Here is a 17,277-nt window from a genome sequence, read left to right as displayed (position 1 = left end):
AATATTATGGTATATTATAATTAGGGTTGATACAATATACTATAGCACATTTTCATTTTCTGGCTGCACTCAATAAGTCTTTATTTTTATCGCATTTATATAGATCATACTGATAAAATTGTGTTCACAAACGATAGGCTAACGTATCGTTAATATGATTTTTAATTTCTTCCTACATCCAAGCTATGTATACCTATACTAATAATGCCTGGATTTAGACATCCTTCGCGAACATTCGATGCGTTCAATCCACATAACCTCACTTTATATCCACGCAATACTTTCAAATTACAATACAAACGTGCTACAAGTACAATCAACGGAGTGCATTTCCTTGTATTTCCTAAAGAAAAGTAAAGAAAAGTATTTTACGAAGAACAATGAAATTTTATTAGAGAATAGCTCTCATTTCGAGCTCTCCACCTTACCAAGAATTAAATAGGTGTTTCTATCTATATAAAGCTTAATAATAAAATATTTCTACAAGATTAAACTCAATGAAAACGCTTTTAATTTTAACGCTTTCGTATTTCTTAGTTCGAAGAAAATTGTGCTAACAATTCACTGGAAAGCTTATTGGTAGGAAGTAATTAATGTTCAATTTATCAAATACTTTGATGAAGTTATACGATTGTTGTGTTTCTAAATAGTAGGTTTATTATCATTACAGTGAAATAAATTGTATAGAAAACGATTAGAAAAGACTTCAAAAAGAAAAACCTAGCTGAAAGGTTGAATAACTTTGATATTTGATAAAACTATATAGTAAATTCGACATTTTTATAACAACTTTACAATTACCTCTAAGTACTTAACTCGACAATTTGTAATACTTCTAAAATGCATAAATTATGTCGGCCTGTTTTATTTCATTGCAACTATTTTGATTGGACTCTTTAGAACTAATGTTATAAGAAGTTACTCATTTAAGACGGACAAAGCCAGAGTCCTGATCTAGTAGAACCATAAAATCGTTGACCAATATCTCAAGCATCGCGTGTCACCGGGTCGGCTCCACTTAATGCATTTCACCTTCGATTCCACTCCAACCGTACTCATTTCTATCAAATTGCTCTACAGCCCTCCGAAACACCACAAATTATATCAAACGTGTACACTGTACACGCTAAAATAAACCATGCCACCACACCTGAGAGGTCGGAATTGCGTACAACTATTGTACCCAGTGATTCCTTTTCGATACTATCTGGCCCACCTAAATCGTGATGTCTCCGTTTCAATCTTCACAACGAATGAACTATTACAGAGACAGTTCCATTGCGAGATTGGAATACGATAATGTTTTCTCATTTGCACAGCTGTATTGAAATACCTAACTGAATATTTCTGGGTAACATTACAATATTATTTATAGTAAATTGTCGTAAATAAAATTCATATTTAAGTTTTCAAAATTGTGAAGAGGATCCAATCAAGAAAAAGCAATAACTGACATTACCCTAGATAAACTACTATTACCATTAAATTAAATTATTCTGCCGTTACTTTAAAAATATCAAAAGGAATTAAAAAGAGTCTGCTTTCAGTTTCTCTTTAATTATGTAAGCGTACATAATATGTAGTTGCTTCCTTCATCCATTATGAATCATGTAATGCATTTTACCTTCCTGTTACATGTGAAAAACAACGTTAGCGCGTATAATTTAAAGCCCAAAGGTCTCTAATATCCATTACAATTTTAGTTAACACTTTATAAAATTTTTGGTATCGTTGTATCTTTATTAAACCTAATAATGTAACAATACGATGGATTCGTTATTATTTTTATTTTTTATTTAAACTATTTATACTTTTTTTTATTGGGAAAAGGGAAGCGCTTGACCACAATCTCGCCTGATGTTAAGCTGAAATGTGGTCTACTAACGTGGTACTTAAAAGTTTTAAAGATAATTTCGTATCTAATATTACTACGTACTACGTAACTACTCATAAAAAACACTTCTAAAAAAATAACTCGTATTACTTGTTTCAGATGCCCCCTCCTGTCGCAGTGGTAGTACCACGGGGGTATCCGTGGTGGGTGCAGCGCGGGGGGAGTCCGTGGTGATCGTGTGCGAGGTGGACGCAGACCCACCAGCCGCGGTCTTCAAGTGGAAGTTCAACAACTCCGGAGAGACCCTCGACGTACCTGCTGATCGGTATACGTCGAATGGCAGTGCGTCTAGTTTGAAGTAAGAGCTGCTGAAGTAAATACTGGTCCAAATTAGATATCAGTTGAGGTCTCCTGTGAAATACTAGTAGATATAAGTAGGGGAATACTTGTTTTACAGCACATTAAATCTAGTCGGATTGTGCTATGAAATATTTATTTCACAGCATATTTCGAAATAAGGAAACGAGAAACATAAATTAAAAAATATATTTTAAAGAACAAACGACTGTGTATCTATATAATTTGAAGCATTATGTGAAGCGACGTGCGCCAAAAAAGGTAAGGTCAAAGTCAAGACATCTGTCGAATAACGCATGAACACTGATGATTTGACGCTACTCTTTCCAAAAAGAGCCAATAAAATAAATCAATTTCAATCGGTGTCCGAATGAATTTGGCCAATAACAGCCTACAAGTTGGTCTCCGTTTATCTTCCCTCTGAAGTATGCAGATGACTAAAATGTATAAACAGTCCACGTGCTTATGTTGACCGCACCTTAAGCTTTTTGAGCCGTGTTACGGCTAAGGATTACTAATTGAGACGAACCTGAATTGATATGAAATACGTACATCATAAGTATTTTTGTATTTTAAGTAATCAAATCCTATTTTATAAAAATAATCTTTTACAATAATCAACTTCTTAATATATTTATTTATACTTCTTTGAATTTTTATAAGTTCAGTTGTAAATATTTTTTTAGATACACGCCGGTAGCAGATTTGGACTACGGCACATTATCGTGTTCAGCGTCTAATGAAGTAGGCAGTCAGATCACGCCGTGCGTCTTCCAAATGGTGGCAGCTGGTAAGTTATATTATTAAATATTCTAGAAATATTTTAGCATGAATCAAGAATAAACAGAGGTCTACTAAAGTAATGGGTCATCAATAATAATCACTAACGTCTTGTAAAACAAACTAAGTACTTCTTTTAAACCTAAGCAAAGCTTTAAAATGACCACCTACGAGGATGGAAAATTATTGTGCTAACATTGATGACTGATACTGGATCTAAAAGTTCACACAATCATGATGATAATACTTTTAGCACCCTCGTAATGGCTGACAATGTATCTTATCTTGGTATCTGAATTAAGCTAATAAATTATTATTTTTTATGTGAAATGTAATTATAAAAATGTAATTATAAGTTCTGTAAAAATGTTTAAAAAAATACCTTCATTTTTGTTTGTTAGGTAAGCCACACGCGCTCCGCAACTGCTCATTATGGAATCAGACCTCCGACTCAGTGGAGGTGTCCTGCGTCGCTGGCTTCGACGGTGGCCTGCCGCAGCATTTCCTATTGGAAGTCTATTCTGGGGATGATAGGAAACCTCGGTAAGCTATTAGACGCTACTTAAATGTATGTAGCGATGAAAATTCCTGATGAACTTACGAATTTGAAAATTCGTTTTTGTTTATCCATTGTTCCACACGTTTGTTGTCAAAAATGCAGTCGAATTAAGAACCTCCCTTATGTGTATAAAGAATACTTAATTAGATTATTTTAAATAGAAAAAAAAACTAGACATTGGAAACAATCGAATTATCGAAGCGAAACTTTGGACTTATGCCCTATGACTATCATTCCCATACGTTTATGTTCCACTCTCCAAAAAAAACTTCAAAACATCGTGTTCGATGAAAAGAAAAGACAATAATTAAAAATGCCTCGCTTTAAATATAAAATATTAATAACAGCAGCGTTAAATAGACATTACGTCCACTTAATTAAGTGAGCTCAAAGTAAGCTAATGAAGACTCTAATCATACTTCTTGTGCGCAATAAAATCTAATAAGAGTGTTTCGGAACTATAGCACAGGGTTCCGTAGAAAATTTTATGAGGAATGAGAGTAGAATAGAACTTTAGTGAACAATAAAGTTTTCCTAGTGAATTAAAAATTGGAGAATTAATTGGTAGTGGTTGAAGATATTATGTATTTAGATTATAATGAATCTGATATTCATAAAAGCTCAAATGACATCACAAAAGCTATATGGACTAAAAAGCTGTAAGGGCCTTTGAACTACGGAACTCTAAAACAAGATTTGACTAATAAGCAGTGTTTGTCAAGAGCTGGGGGAGTTTTTAATATCGCGCATTTTTTGGTTCCGCATGCTGTTGCTCTTTGTCACGGCGATGTTTTTGCTTTCTCAACCCGTTTTTCTTTTTTTGTAATTGACATGAATTTTTATTAGGTACTTATATCTCATAAGAAATTAAACGAAATTGTGCAAATATTTTCATCTCCAACAACAAACTTGAACATCTGAAAATATAAAATTAAAAAAATAAATAAACGACATGTGCAATGTGTATATGTATGAAACATAAGTCAATCAAGCAAAAATAGTTCATCAGATCTGGATAGAATTTAATATAAATGTAGAGTCACGATTTTACATTCTATAAAGCAGCAGACTTAAGCTTGTACTACATAAAAACAATAGAATTTAAGTCGCTGGAACAATAGCTGTAAAGAAAAAGACTCTATTATCAAAATCTTTGATGCTGATCTTCACATAGAACGGGGATTTGAGCCTTCATACGTAAACAAATTTTCACCAAAGCCTATTTTTATACTAGTTTGAGCATAACAAATGCGATTTAACAGTAAACAGATTACTAACGCACGTTTGGTAATCTTCGAAATGGTTAGAAAATCCTATAAAGTGAGAAATTTTCTTTTATGTGGATTTTCAGTGGCTATATTATATTAAGATACATGGGAAAATAAAGAAAAAAATGTTGTGTGGTTTTATGAAACCACGGTAAAAGTGAAACTTCACACTATAGACATTTAACTAAAAATTATCGTATATTTTTGAACGATAATTATCGTACGAAGATCGTACGTATCGTGCGTCACGCGACATGCGCTACACAGACCAAAAAGTTTGAGACGATGTGATAAAAGTTTCACTTTAAAATTTTTGGGAAATTACATCCAATACTCGTGTAGCATTATAGGATAGTAATAAAATTATTTAGCTCTTAATTCTTAGGTTAGGTTTAGTATCAAGTATCAACAACAACAAAAATGCCAAAGAAATTAGGATGTTTCATTTTATTCAATACTAGCTTTCCGCCCGCGGCTTCGCCCGCCCAGTCAAAGAAAAACCCGCATAGTTCCCGTACACTTGGGATTTCCGTGATAAAATCTATCCTATGTCCCGGGGTAAAAAGTCCTATGTCCTTTCTCGGGTATAAAAATATCTCTATAACAAATTTCATGCAAATTGGTTCAGTAGTTAAGGCGTGATTAAGTAACAGACAGACAGACAGAGTTACTTTCGCATTTATAATATTACTAGCTGCTCCGCGCGGTTTCACCCCCGTGGCTCCACTCCTGTTGCCCGTAGCGTGATGAAATATAGCCTATAACCTTCCTCGATAAATGGGCTATCTAACACCGAAAGAATTTTTCAAATCGGACCAGTAGTTCCCGAGATTAGCGCGTTCAAACAAACAAACAAACAAACATACAAACAAACAAACTCTTCAGCTTTATAATATTAGTATAGATAATAGTATGGATAAGTTTTCTATCCAGATAAGATAAAGAATATAATATAATATCAACAATATCAAGCATACCATTACACTTTTTTGAGTTTACGTTCACGCATTTAAAAATAGCGCAAGTCTTTTGAAAAGACTTTACTAAATTTTAAGCTATTGCCTAGCTTCTGTCGCGGGCCTTGAGCGCGGGGACCGAAACGAGAAATTCCGTAACGCAAAAACCTCACGCTCCCCACTCCGACGGGCGGAGGTGTGGCTTGAAGGCATAGCATGCAATAGCTTTACCGCGGCAGTCCCCCAGTGCTACACATCGTTTTTGTTCCACACATTATCGAACTTCACGAACTAGATATATAGTTCGTCACCAAATATATATCAGAAAGTGATATGAGCTGTAAACACGGCACACTCATTAAGCGCTGAACAACGTACGTTCATTATACATTAAACCCAGCATAATGTAATAACATGGAGGAGTCAGCAGAATGCGGAATGTGAAACAATATTATAGGAAATTCGGAAACATTTCCCTTTAAAATTCGTGGAAATATCTGCTTTTTGTCGTATTTATTTTGGACTTTTTTTATCTTTTGCTAATTTAGACTTAAAATACAAAACCCAAATTAAATATACATTTCACAATCATGTAAAAAAACATACTGCTGCACCATATGTAGAGTAAAACAGATAAACCAAATTTAATTAACTTTACCAAAAAAGCAAATTAGATTTTTTACAACCGAGTCTTTAACTCGTGTGTAAATTTTTTGACAATCGCCGCGTGACATTATGAACATTTGTATATAAAAATAGTAACCTAACGCCTTTAGTACACCGACGCGTTCGCGTGCGGCAGCGAAACATCGAAAAATCTGTCAGTACTATGGCAGGATTTCGCATATGATATGTCTCACTCTAGCACATAGATAGATGAAATAGTTGCGTCCTTGTCAGTATAGTTTCGCAAGGAACTGCGAAATGGCCATTACACAGACGCATAAAAACCCAAAATAGCACACATTTCAATCTATGTCAATGTAAACGTACTGCGACGTACAATATAAAAAATAATTCGTTAAAGGTAATGACCCAAAAAAGGGTTTAGCTACAGGGTGTTAGGGAAGGGAACAATGGTGAGGGGTTCGGACAATCGCAGTTAACAAGACTACATATTGTATGTCTGTATATTTGGACACCCTTTGTATCTTATAAGATCTTTCGTCCTATGTGAGCAAATGTTTGTTTTTATTTTTTGTTAAAAAAATTAAATAAATTAATGTAGAGGTTATAATAATGTAGATTTTTTTTATTTGAAATTTCTCTGTATTAACGTTATTAACAATTAAGTTAATTATACAAATAGATTATTTAAAAGCAACATAATATTATGAATACTACTTACAGTTTTAAATGGTCATATTCTAACAAAACATCAACTAATAATTATACATAGGTATACTATGTAAGTATATAAATTATTGCTAGTATAAAAAATATTAATATTATATGTCAAACACAAAAATCGTAATTTGCGTGTTATGTAAATGTCATAAATAATAAGAAAATATCTACTCACCGCAAATTGTTATAACATCCTAAAACACATTTACCTTTACAAAAACTACTATAAATTGAAACACATACATTACAGAGTGGAGACGGGAATATGTCTCTATTGCGATCATAAAAACAGTAATGGAGTGAAATTGCCTATTGAGGAGAAATGTTATACGTAATAACATTTGCAGCAATAAACGATAGTCATCAGATACTTTATGTTTATTTGCAAGCGTATTCTGCAAAATGGATTCTGACGGAATAAAATTAAAACATATACGAACTCCTTGGCCGCCTACGAAAAAGTTTTTACATGAATAATTTATTTTTGGTACTGGCAAGTTGTAAGAAAAAAAAACAAAAATCGAACGCGCTCGTTTAAAAACAGAAGACATTCGATTAGTTAATTTCTACAATGTGATTTTTTAATTAGGTATTTATATAGTGTAATTGGCGGTGAATTAATGTAAGTTTATTTTTTGTTTAATGTTTTAAAAAGGCTCTTTACAATGTTTTAGAACAATACCCAGAAGTATACTAAAGAGACAGGCTGAATCTCATTAATAATAATATTCCACCGCACCGAAAAAGACGTCTTGGAAGGAAAAGTTTCCGTGGTTTCATTAAATATTGAAACGCTGATTTACTTGTAATGTGAATTAATTAATGTGTTTATATTGAATTAATAAGATTGTTCTTCATAGTTAAATATATAGGACGTTGCAGTTGTTACCTACTTATAGTTTACTGCGGTTTCGTCTGCAGTGAATAAAACATAACATATTATAATATACTAAATTCTTCTACGAAATTCATTAGTGAAGATATAATTAAAATCGGTAAGTTGTTTTTGAGTTTATCGTTTAAATACAAACAGTCGCTACGAAGGACTTTGTTTGAAGAAAGATAAGTGATATTGTTCATTTTGTTGGCTCAATTACAATTGCAATATGAAAACTAAACACATATTTATCATACTCATTATATATTATAATATGTATAGGGAAGAAAAATATATTTTCAACACTGTTTTTTCCTAGACGAAGGATCGAACCCACACCCTCCGGTTTCGATGTCAGAGTCATTAATCAACTGTCAAACGGGTGTCGATATTTGAGATTTGAACAAATAAAATACATTTATTTTAAGTTATGATAAAAAATAACAGAAAGTAATATTTTTTTTTGAAGTGAAACTTCTTAATCAGGGTTATAAAAAAATTTAGTGTAACATTTTTTTGCTACGCGTGACATTTTTTCGTTACGCGTCATCTTTTTCTTATCCTTACCACGCGTGATTCGACGTATTTCTATAAAGTTGCATATAGTAATTTATTTTTTGAAAAATAAGGTCATAAAGAAGTTTCACTTCTTACGTGTGTACACTAGTACACGCACACATTTTTATTAGCTCAAGACAATTTATTTAACTTTGTCCATCAATGAACAAGTGAAGCAATAAAAAGAAATAATAAAAATACAACATAAATATTATAATTTTCAGACGAGTGAAAATTACGCAATATAATTTCAATATTATTTTAATAAAATATGAATTAATTTTAGAAACTTCCAGGTAACAGTAGGTTCCTGCGACATCGTCATTATAAACTAATTATTTCAAAATGCCTCTGACTAACGGAATATCTAATATACCGGGACATCTTTATTCAACGTTTTAATTAAAGCCTGTAATTAGCAGTAATTCTTCTTGGGAAACATTATAAACGATTTGTTACAGTTTTATGTGTCATAACTTCGTAATTTTAGATTTTTTACACGATCATTTTATTTTAGGGGTCTATTTTTTATATCTTGCAGGGTCTTTCAAATAAACTGTCATACAGAAATAATTATGTTTTCTTCGTATATTTTCACAATTAATAATATACAACAAACGTAGACAAATATAATTTTTTAATTTTAGGAAATCATTTATTTGTAGGTACTTTCGTTATTTATTTAATCATTCACTGCTGAAATGTAGACTACCCGATCTTTTAGGCACGTCTAAACTATTGCATCCTATCCTACTAATATAAAAAAAGCGAAAGTTTGTGAGTATGGATGTGTATGTGTATGTTTGTTACTATTTCACGCAAATTCTATTGAACCAATTACAATGAAATTTAGAACACGTATAGAGGGTAACTTGGATTAACACATAGTATAGGTTTTATCCCGGAAATCCCACGGGAACGGGAACTATGCGGGTTTTTCTTTAAAACGCGGGCGAAGCCGCGGTTGGAAAGCTAGTTAAATCATAATTCAAATTTAATTACCATAACTAAATTTTGTCTCAAGGATAAACCTAACATCAGAAGAGCCCATATGGACAGTCCGGGGCCTGGAGTGGGATGTACGGTTCCGACTGACAGCTGTAGCCGTGAACAGTAAGGGGAGGTCTCCCCCCACGCCCTTAGAAGATATCCTCTTTAGGGATCCTGAGAAACGGACAGGTATGTAATAGTGTTATTAAGAAGAATATGGGAGATGAAATTTCATGGAGCGATTCAGGACAGTTCTTTGGCATATTATGATAATATATTATGATAATATATTATATGTAGTTACATATTATGTAAAATTAAATTGTATATTAACATGATTTTAAAAGAGCAATTACGGAGTTTCTTACCGGCAAAAAACGAAGTATCTATATACTGCTTTCCGGATCGGTGGTAAATGATAAAAATGTGTAACGACGATTCAAAAGTGCTTCTAGAAGAAGTCTAATTGAATAAATAAATGTTTGAGTTAGGGTTAAGATAGTGATACATTGAAATAGCGTGTGAAGGTTAATTTTTATTTATTTATTTATTTATATTTGGGAAAAAAACAATACAATATATCTTATACATAAGAGATAACAAACTATACACATATCAGCAAAGTTTCCACTAAAAATTTAAGTTCTTTAAAAAAATACACATTCAGTCACAAACATTCTACTTGAAGATACAAATAAATATAGAAATAACAAGCATGAATACAATTTAAATATCACAGTTACTATTGCATTTATTTCGAACTTTGGTTTTGTACGATTTGAATTTTTCGTAAAATAAATCAAGGTCACTAAAATTATTATTATAATTATGACAAACACGGTATAAATATGTATTTCTAGCAAATTTAGATTTAAATTTAGGTAATGCAAATAGGGCTTTGTCACGAGAGCATAAACGGGGACATCGTAAAAGTAAATTGCTCAAAAGAAAGGAAGAATCTACGTCATTATTAATTATCTTGTATAAGTATACCTGATCTCGTTCATGTCGACGGTTTATTAAAGGGATTATCGCGGGAGTGGGACCTCTCTGATTAGCACTTTTATAATTCAAATGTTTGATAAATTTATTTTGGACATGTTCAATATTATTTATATAGATATTGTATTGCGGATTCCAGGCTGTAGATGCATACTCCAAAATAGATCGAACGAACGAATTATACAGAAGAATCAAAGTTGAACATTGTTTAAATTCCCTACCAACTCTTAAAACAAAACCAAGCATTTGATATGCTTTGGCTGTGATATAATTTATATGGGCAGCAAAAGTTAATTTGTAATCCAAAAAGACACCCAAATCTCTGACTTCAGTCAACCTAGTCAACGAAGTTCCGTTCAGAGAGTAATTAAATAATATAGGCTTAGTTTTCCTAGTAAATGATATGACGTTACATTTATTCACGTTTAAGTGCAAGGAGTTCATAGCACAGATCAGGTCAGAAGAGCAATGACCTTTTATATTAACAGCTTGGCTTCGTTCTCTGAGGTATGATTCCAGCCACCGTAAGAGATCACCATGTATACCGGCTACCCGTAATTTGTGAATTAACAACTGATGGGAGATCTTATCAAACGCCTTAGAGTAGTCGGTGTAAACCACATCCAACTGTCCACCACGGTCCATAGCACAAGCCACATTATGAAGAAACTCACACAGATTTGACTCTGTCGATCGCCGATCAATAAAGCCATGCTGTTGTTCTATAATTAAAGGTCGGATATGAGGAAAAATAGCATCATAGACGATTTTCTCGAATAACTTTGCAATGGTATTTAATTTTGAAATAGGTCGATAATTTTTGATATTATGTTTGTTTCCGGATTTATGGATTGGGATGACATGGGACTGCTTCCAGATTTTTGGCATTGTACCTGTATTTAGAGATAACTGAAATAAATAACAAATGGGCGACGCCAGATTGTGATAGCAGGACTTATAAAACACGGGAGGAATTCCATCAGGTCCACACCCTTTGTTAATATCCAACTTCTTTAGGTAACTAGCTACTTTTTTCTCACAAACTTGAACTGATCCTAAACCTAAACAGTGACCATCAGTGAAACCATCCACAGGACCAGAAACGAACGAGAAATTACCATCGTTTGGTTCGTAAACAGATTGAAAATAATGGTTAAAGGAATTGCATATATCACGACCATTACTTATGGATTTACTATCCAGAAACATTGTGGCAGGTAATTCGGGACAAGCTTTTTTAGATTTAACAAACGACCAAAAATACTGACTATTCAATCTCAATTTAGTTTCAGCATTACTGATATACCGATTATAACAAATCTGAAAAGTCTGTTTTTCGCGCCCACGTAAAATTTTAAAAGTATTGTAGTCACTTAACCTTCCGTATATTTTCCACTTTTTATGAAATTTTAACTTTTCTTTGTTTATTTTTATTAATGATTTAGAGAACCAGGTTGGATATTTTGTCTCTGTCACTCGTCGCTTTGGAACATATTTTTCAATAATATCATATAAGTAATCGTAGAAATTATTCAAAGCAATATCAATGTTCTCCGAATTAAGCATACTAGACCAATCACAGCGAGAAAGCTCTAGGTTAATATCATCATAATTAGCAGCGCGAAAGATGCGAACAAAACGCGGGATCGGTCGAAGATAATTCATGTTCAATACAACCACTTTAACAGTTAAGGCAGGATGATGAAAATCTTCCACGATAAGAGGTTCTTTACAGTGCTGAACAGTGCATTCGAATCCTGCAATGACGAGGTCCAGTTGCTTATTGTTTTTGTTAGGAATTCTGTTGTATTGACTAAAATTTGTAAAGTTTAAAAAACAATGCATAGCTCTGATCAAAACATCTTGATCATTAGCATTGATTATATTTGGGTATTCATGAGGATCACCCCACAGAGCGGATGAAATGTTAAAATCCCCGAGGATTAAATATTCATCGGTTGGGTTATTTGTGTAAGAAGTAGAAATAGTTTCTAAAAACTCAGTCATAACATCAAACTGCAAACGGCAATGTGGAAAATAACAGCAATAAATTCGGTATACTTTAGGGTGGGAAGAAATTCCTAGCGTAAACGATACCTCTATTATATCAGCAGCTGCACCTGTAACATCGATACAATTTGAGGATCGAATTAATAATTCACGTTTTAAAGCAATTAAAACACCGCCACCTAACGTATCTCCTCTCAGGTTATAGTTTCTATCACATCGGTAAACATTATAACGGTGATCAAACAACTCAGCATCAAATATGCCTGGTAAGAGCCAAGTTTCGCATAAGCAAATTACATCGTAATCAGAGCATAAAAGATTTTGGAGAAAGATATTTGTTTTGGTCCTTAGCCCACGCACATTTTGATAGTAAAATGAAAGTTCAGGGGATGCCATTGTTAAATAAGTGTATTAAATCACCACATAGATAGATATACTGAAAGAAGCACATAAAATAAACAAACATTGTTAACACAAAAAATAGAAACAAGAGACCTTGAGTAAATATGAGTAGACCCCCAATTAATAAAAGTGTGTTCAGATTTGCTAAATTACATTTGAACAAGTAACTTCTCGACATCTCTCGATCAGCTGCCATGACTATGCCATTAATTAAAAACGTATTAATTAAATTAAAGATTAAAAAAGTAAATTGAGCTAGAAATATAATACTTATTTTATCTTGTTTAAATCTTTATAATCTGAGATGTGAATCAACGGTGTGTTATCCGCCTGACGAACCATGATCGAACAGTTCTTAACCCATACGAACTTGTAGTTTCTTTCCTTCGCCAATTCCTTGGTACGTTTTAGCAAGACTTTATTGGCTCTAGTCAAATGGTCGTTGAAGTGAATAAAAGAGTTGTTGCCAGAATAGCCAATATCACAGGCTTTTAGTTTTAATTTTCTCGCTTGGGTTAGGAAATCGTCTTTTTTGTAACGAGCCTGAAATCTCACAACGATGGGTTTAATTTGTTTATTATCTCTATCTTTCGGAGCGACACGTGTGATAAAATCCAAAAATGTTATGTGTGAGTTTACTTCGTAACATCTTGCTAGCGAATCATGACGCATAGATAAAAGTTAATTTGGTCAGATACAGATATTTTAGGTAGGTACTAAAGTTTTTTCTGAATTTAATTGATAGTACTAAAACGAGAATTTCAAGTTTTGATTTAAAAAGAACGAAAAATTATGTGACCACCATGTGTAAGCTTTTTGCAATCCCTCCGTTAAACACATTTGAAATGTCTGTCCCATGCCCCACTTGTTGACGCAGGACTTCACTTACATTTAATATCGCTGTCACAAACACCCACGATATATTAGACGCGTGGAATGTTTCATTTAATGGGATTTGCATACGCTATAATATTATGTAAACGATTTTATCACATATTGTTTCCGCGAATTCGTTTTTCGCAGAACCATTTCACGGCGATTTATCCGAAACCTATTACCAAATATCTAGTCAGTCGTATTACAATTTAAAACAGCCCGTAAATACTCTCGATTCAATTCGCACAACTCAATTTATAGCATGGCCGTCTCTGGGGATAGCGGGCCACACTAAGTGGTGGTTGGCGCTTACTCCCTTATCCTTACAATTATTAGCCCAAGGAAAAACATTAGGCTCGCCGGGAGAATATAAGTTACGAGAAAAGTGGCGGCTAAAATGTTCCGAAGATTTGATGCCTTCGTGGAACCGTGATTTTCTTTATGCTCCGCAAACATTTGCGCCAACGAGCCTTGTATTTTTCCGTAACTCAGAAATAAAATGAAACCGGCCTAGTCCTACAAATTTTCTGGCTAATGGAGTTAATCGATTAAAGTTGTTTTAATATTATCAGGTCTGAGATAATTTTTGCATTCACAATGTTTAATTTAATGTCTGATATATTTAGTTGAAGCTCCAATTTTTTTCAACTGCAAAACATAAATGAATTTCCAAATTCATAAAATATAACTTGCTCTAAAGAGGTCATCTCTTACGCCACAGATACGCTACGAGCAAAACGTCGTAAACGCAAAAACGTTAAAAGTCCAAGGAGCACACAGCTCAAGTTAAGGATTAATTCTTCTTCTAAAGCCACTCAGATAGCACGGCACATGTAGGCCGAGTGCAACCACCGTATAATCCCTTTTTAATTAAACTCCCTCAATCCAGCGGCGAGATTAATCAAGAGCCTCTCAGGATGCCTTGGATGAGACTTGTTTGCTTACCGAATTTGACCTTAAGCTTTAGCTAAATTGGCAGCAACAATATCTATTCAAGCGTTGTGTGCTTGCGGCAATGCATTCACCAATTATGGACTTATATACTGGAGTAATGGAATGTCGTGAGGTTATGTACTGATATTTAGAGCAAGTCCTAGCCTAGCTATCAATGCATACATTGTACAAGTTGATTTTTGTGTGAACAAGGCATGATACTGAAAGTGTTATATGCCGAAGAAGCAATAGACCTATATTATAAAATATGTTAAAATATTATACCATACATCTAACAGAAAACAGAACTTAAAACCAAAATAAAACCAGATTCCCGAAATTGAGTTGTGGTAAATAATTACTATCTCAAAAATAAAAACAACATTTTCTACAAATTCATAATTTCTTTTTTACAAATCATTCACGGAAGTGAAAAAAGTTAGTTTCATATACAAAAATAAATTGTTCCAATCCATCACTTAAAATCAAACATAACATTATCACTTATTACTTCGCATTCGCTGAAGCGAAATTCGCAAGTGATCCCGAAAAATAGGCTATCAGTCACATGACCAGCCTTTAAGATATCGGACCTTTAATTTCTCGCCTGACAGCCGCCAAAACTCCTTACAGAACTTGTTTGGAAGGTTTTAATATCGCACGTTTGATCTCGTTTAGCTGGCTCATGGATTTTGGGTGGCCCATCGGACCGTTAGGCTTCGATAAATATTGGGCACAGAAGGCCAGGATTGATTTAGATCGGAATTGTTTGTACAAAAAAATTGACGTGAAAGTCAATTTAAGTATTGTATTCGTTGTTGAATTAATGTTCTGTCTGCTGCGGTTCTTTACCTACATCTTTCACATTCGTTAATAGTAAACCTGTCTACCGCAGTCTTATCTCATAATGGTTTGTGGTATTTCAAGATATCTTTACTAGGGTAAAGTTTTTCAAACCCCTTTGCCACAACAAACAGCCACCTCACTAGACGAACCGCAAATCTGTTCACATACTTAAATAATATAAATCAAATCAACTCCCTTATATTTCTAAGAAAACCTTAGTAGCTCTTTCATGATAAATTACACTATTGTACTCATATTACAGATAATTTCTCGTACCTTTGTACAACGATGATTAATTATTTCCTATCCCGATGAATTCCCAAATAAACTCAGTTTATCTATCGAGTATTAGCAACGACCTATATGTCTATTTACTTAATCAATAGCGAAAGTACTCAAGACATTAAATATAAATGAAAAATGGCTCCGTGACTTTTGTTCAATTTCGTTAAAACCAATTTTCGTAAGAACCCAAAGGATTACGTCGCTCGGGCGAGTCTCTATCTACACTTGTACAGGGCACAAATAAACAGACGCCAATAATTTTTGAAGGAAATTGAAAACAAACAGTTCGATCCAGGTATTCGAGCGCTGAGTGAAATGTACTTCGGAGAGCATTCGTTTCAAACGTAAATTTCGCGAGCGATGTTTTTGATAACAGCATCACATAATTGATATTTGTAGACGACTTTTAAATTGTAAGTTGAAGCATGGTATGCCAAAATGAATGGAAATAAAATACATACGTGTATAGTATGTATCTAAAGTCTATTTATGATATGTAATCCTTCGGCAAGCAAGTTAAGCCTAGGTGCTGCCGCAACAAGGACTTCACATTTTGCTGACTTAAGATGGGAATTTTGAACAATAAGATATTATAATGGTTTGACCGAGAAGAAAGGGTTCTAAGTCACACAAAAACCCATGGGTCAAAACGACCTCCATAGGCCCCATTGCTTTTTGTTCGGTATGGTTTAACATAATAACACCGTAACAAAATCACCATCTTACCATGTTTAGAAAAGAATATATTGTAAACACACATTATATCATGTATTAAACTAAGATATTTATATTGTCAAATTATCTAATATCTGGATTATTGATCTAGTCTTTATAGAAATGAATAAACGTTTAAAATATATATTTTGTTCATAACTAACCGAAACATTAGGCTTCTCAAGTAGCAAAAGGCAGACCAACGGTGACTAGTTCTTATAATCAAGGTGTTGATCTATAAACCCTTATGGGTAACGTCGTAAACTATGTTGAAGGTCTTTGAATGAATATTACGCCAATCCCCTTGTGGGTAACCTCTAACCGCGTGATAGGGAATCGGAGGCTGGTAAATAGTTCTATTATTAATGAAGACATCTTCTATGAGCTACATCGTTTTTAAAACACGAGGGGAATATATTATTTGGGACTAAACATTTAAAAATTATGTGCGGTTAAGTTCTTATCGAAATATATTAGTGTTTTTTTTTTTAATTTGAAGCAATATGTTTTAACAGCTATAGTTAATATATTATTATCTATATATATTTTTATTCTTCTGAAATTCTTAACTCAATTTTAGATCGCCGCATCTGCGTCAAATTAGTTTTCCTAAATTACAATAATGTTTAGTATTTTTAATGTTTTAGTGTGGCATTTGCTAATGAGAATAATATTGTACAAAT

The 17,277-nt window shown here is 33.3% G+C and overlaps 1 protein-coding gene across 1 annotated transcript in view; it reads left to right on the top strand.

The window, feature by feature from the left end:
• LOC123706163 (nephrin) overlaps positions 1-17,277 on the top strand; it is a 373,060-nt gene that overhangs the window by 321,819 nt on the left and 33,964 nt on the right. Inside the window, exons 11-14 of the mRNA XM_045655331.1 lie at positions 1,994-2,192; positions 2,878-2,981; positions 3,373-3,514; positions 9,561-9,715. Coding sequence (XP_045511287.1) covers positions 1,994-2,192; positions 2,878-2,981; positions 3,373-3,514; positions 9,561-9,715 — 600 coding nt within the window. The remainder of the gene's footprint in view (positions 1-1,993; positions 2,193-2,877; positions 2,982-3,372; positions 3,515-9,560; positions 9,716-17,277) is intronic.

This window comes from Colias croceus, chromosome 3, assembly GCF_905220415.1.
Source record: "Colias croceus chromosome 3, ilColCroc2.1".
Taxonomy (NCBI): Eukaryota; Metazoa; Arthropoda; class Insecta; order Lepidoptera; family Pieridae; genus Colias; species Colias croceus.
The sequence above is the reverse complement of the archived record's forward strand: the minus strand, read 5'-3'. Positions and strand labels throughout refer to the sequence as shown.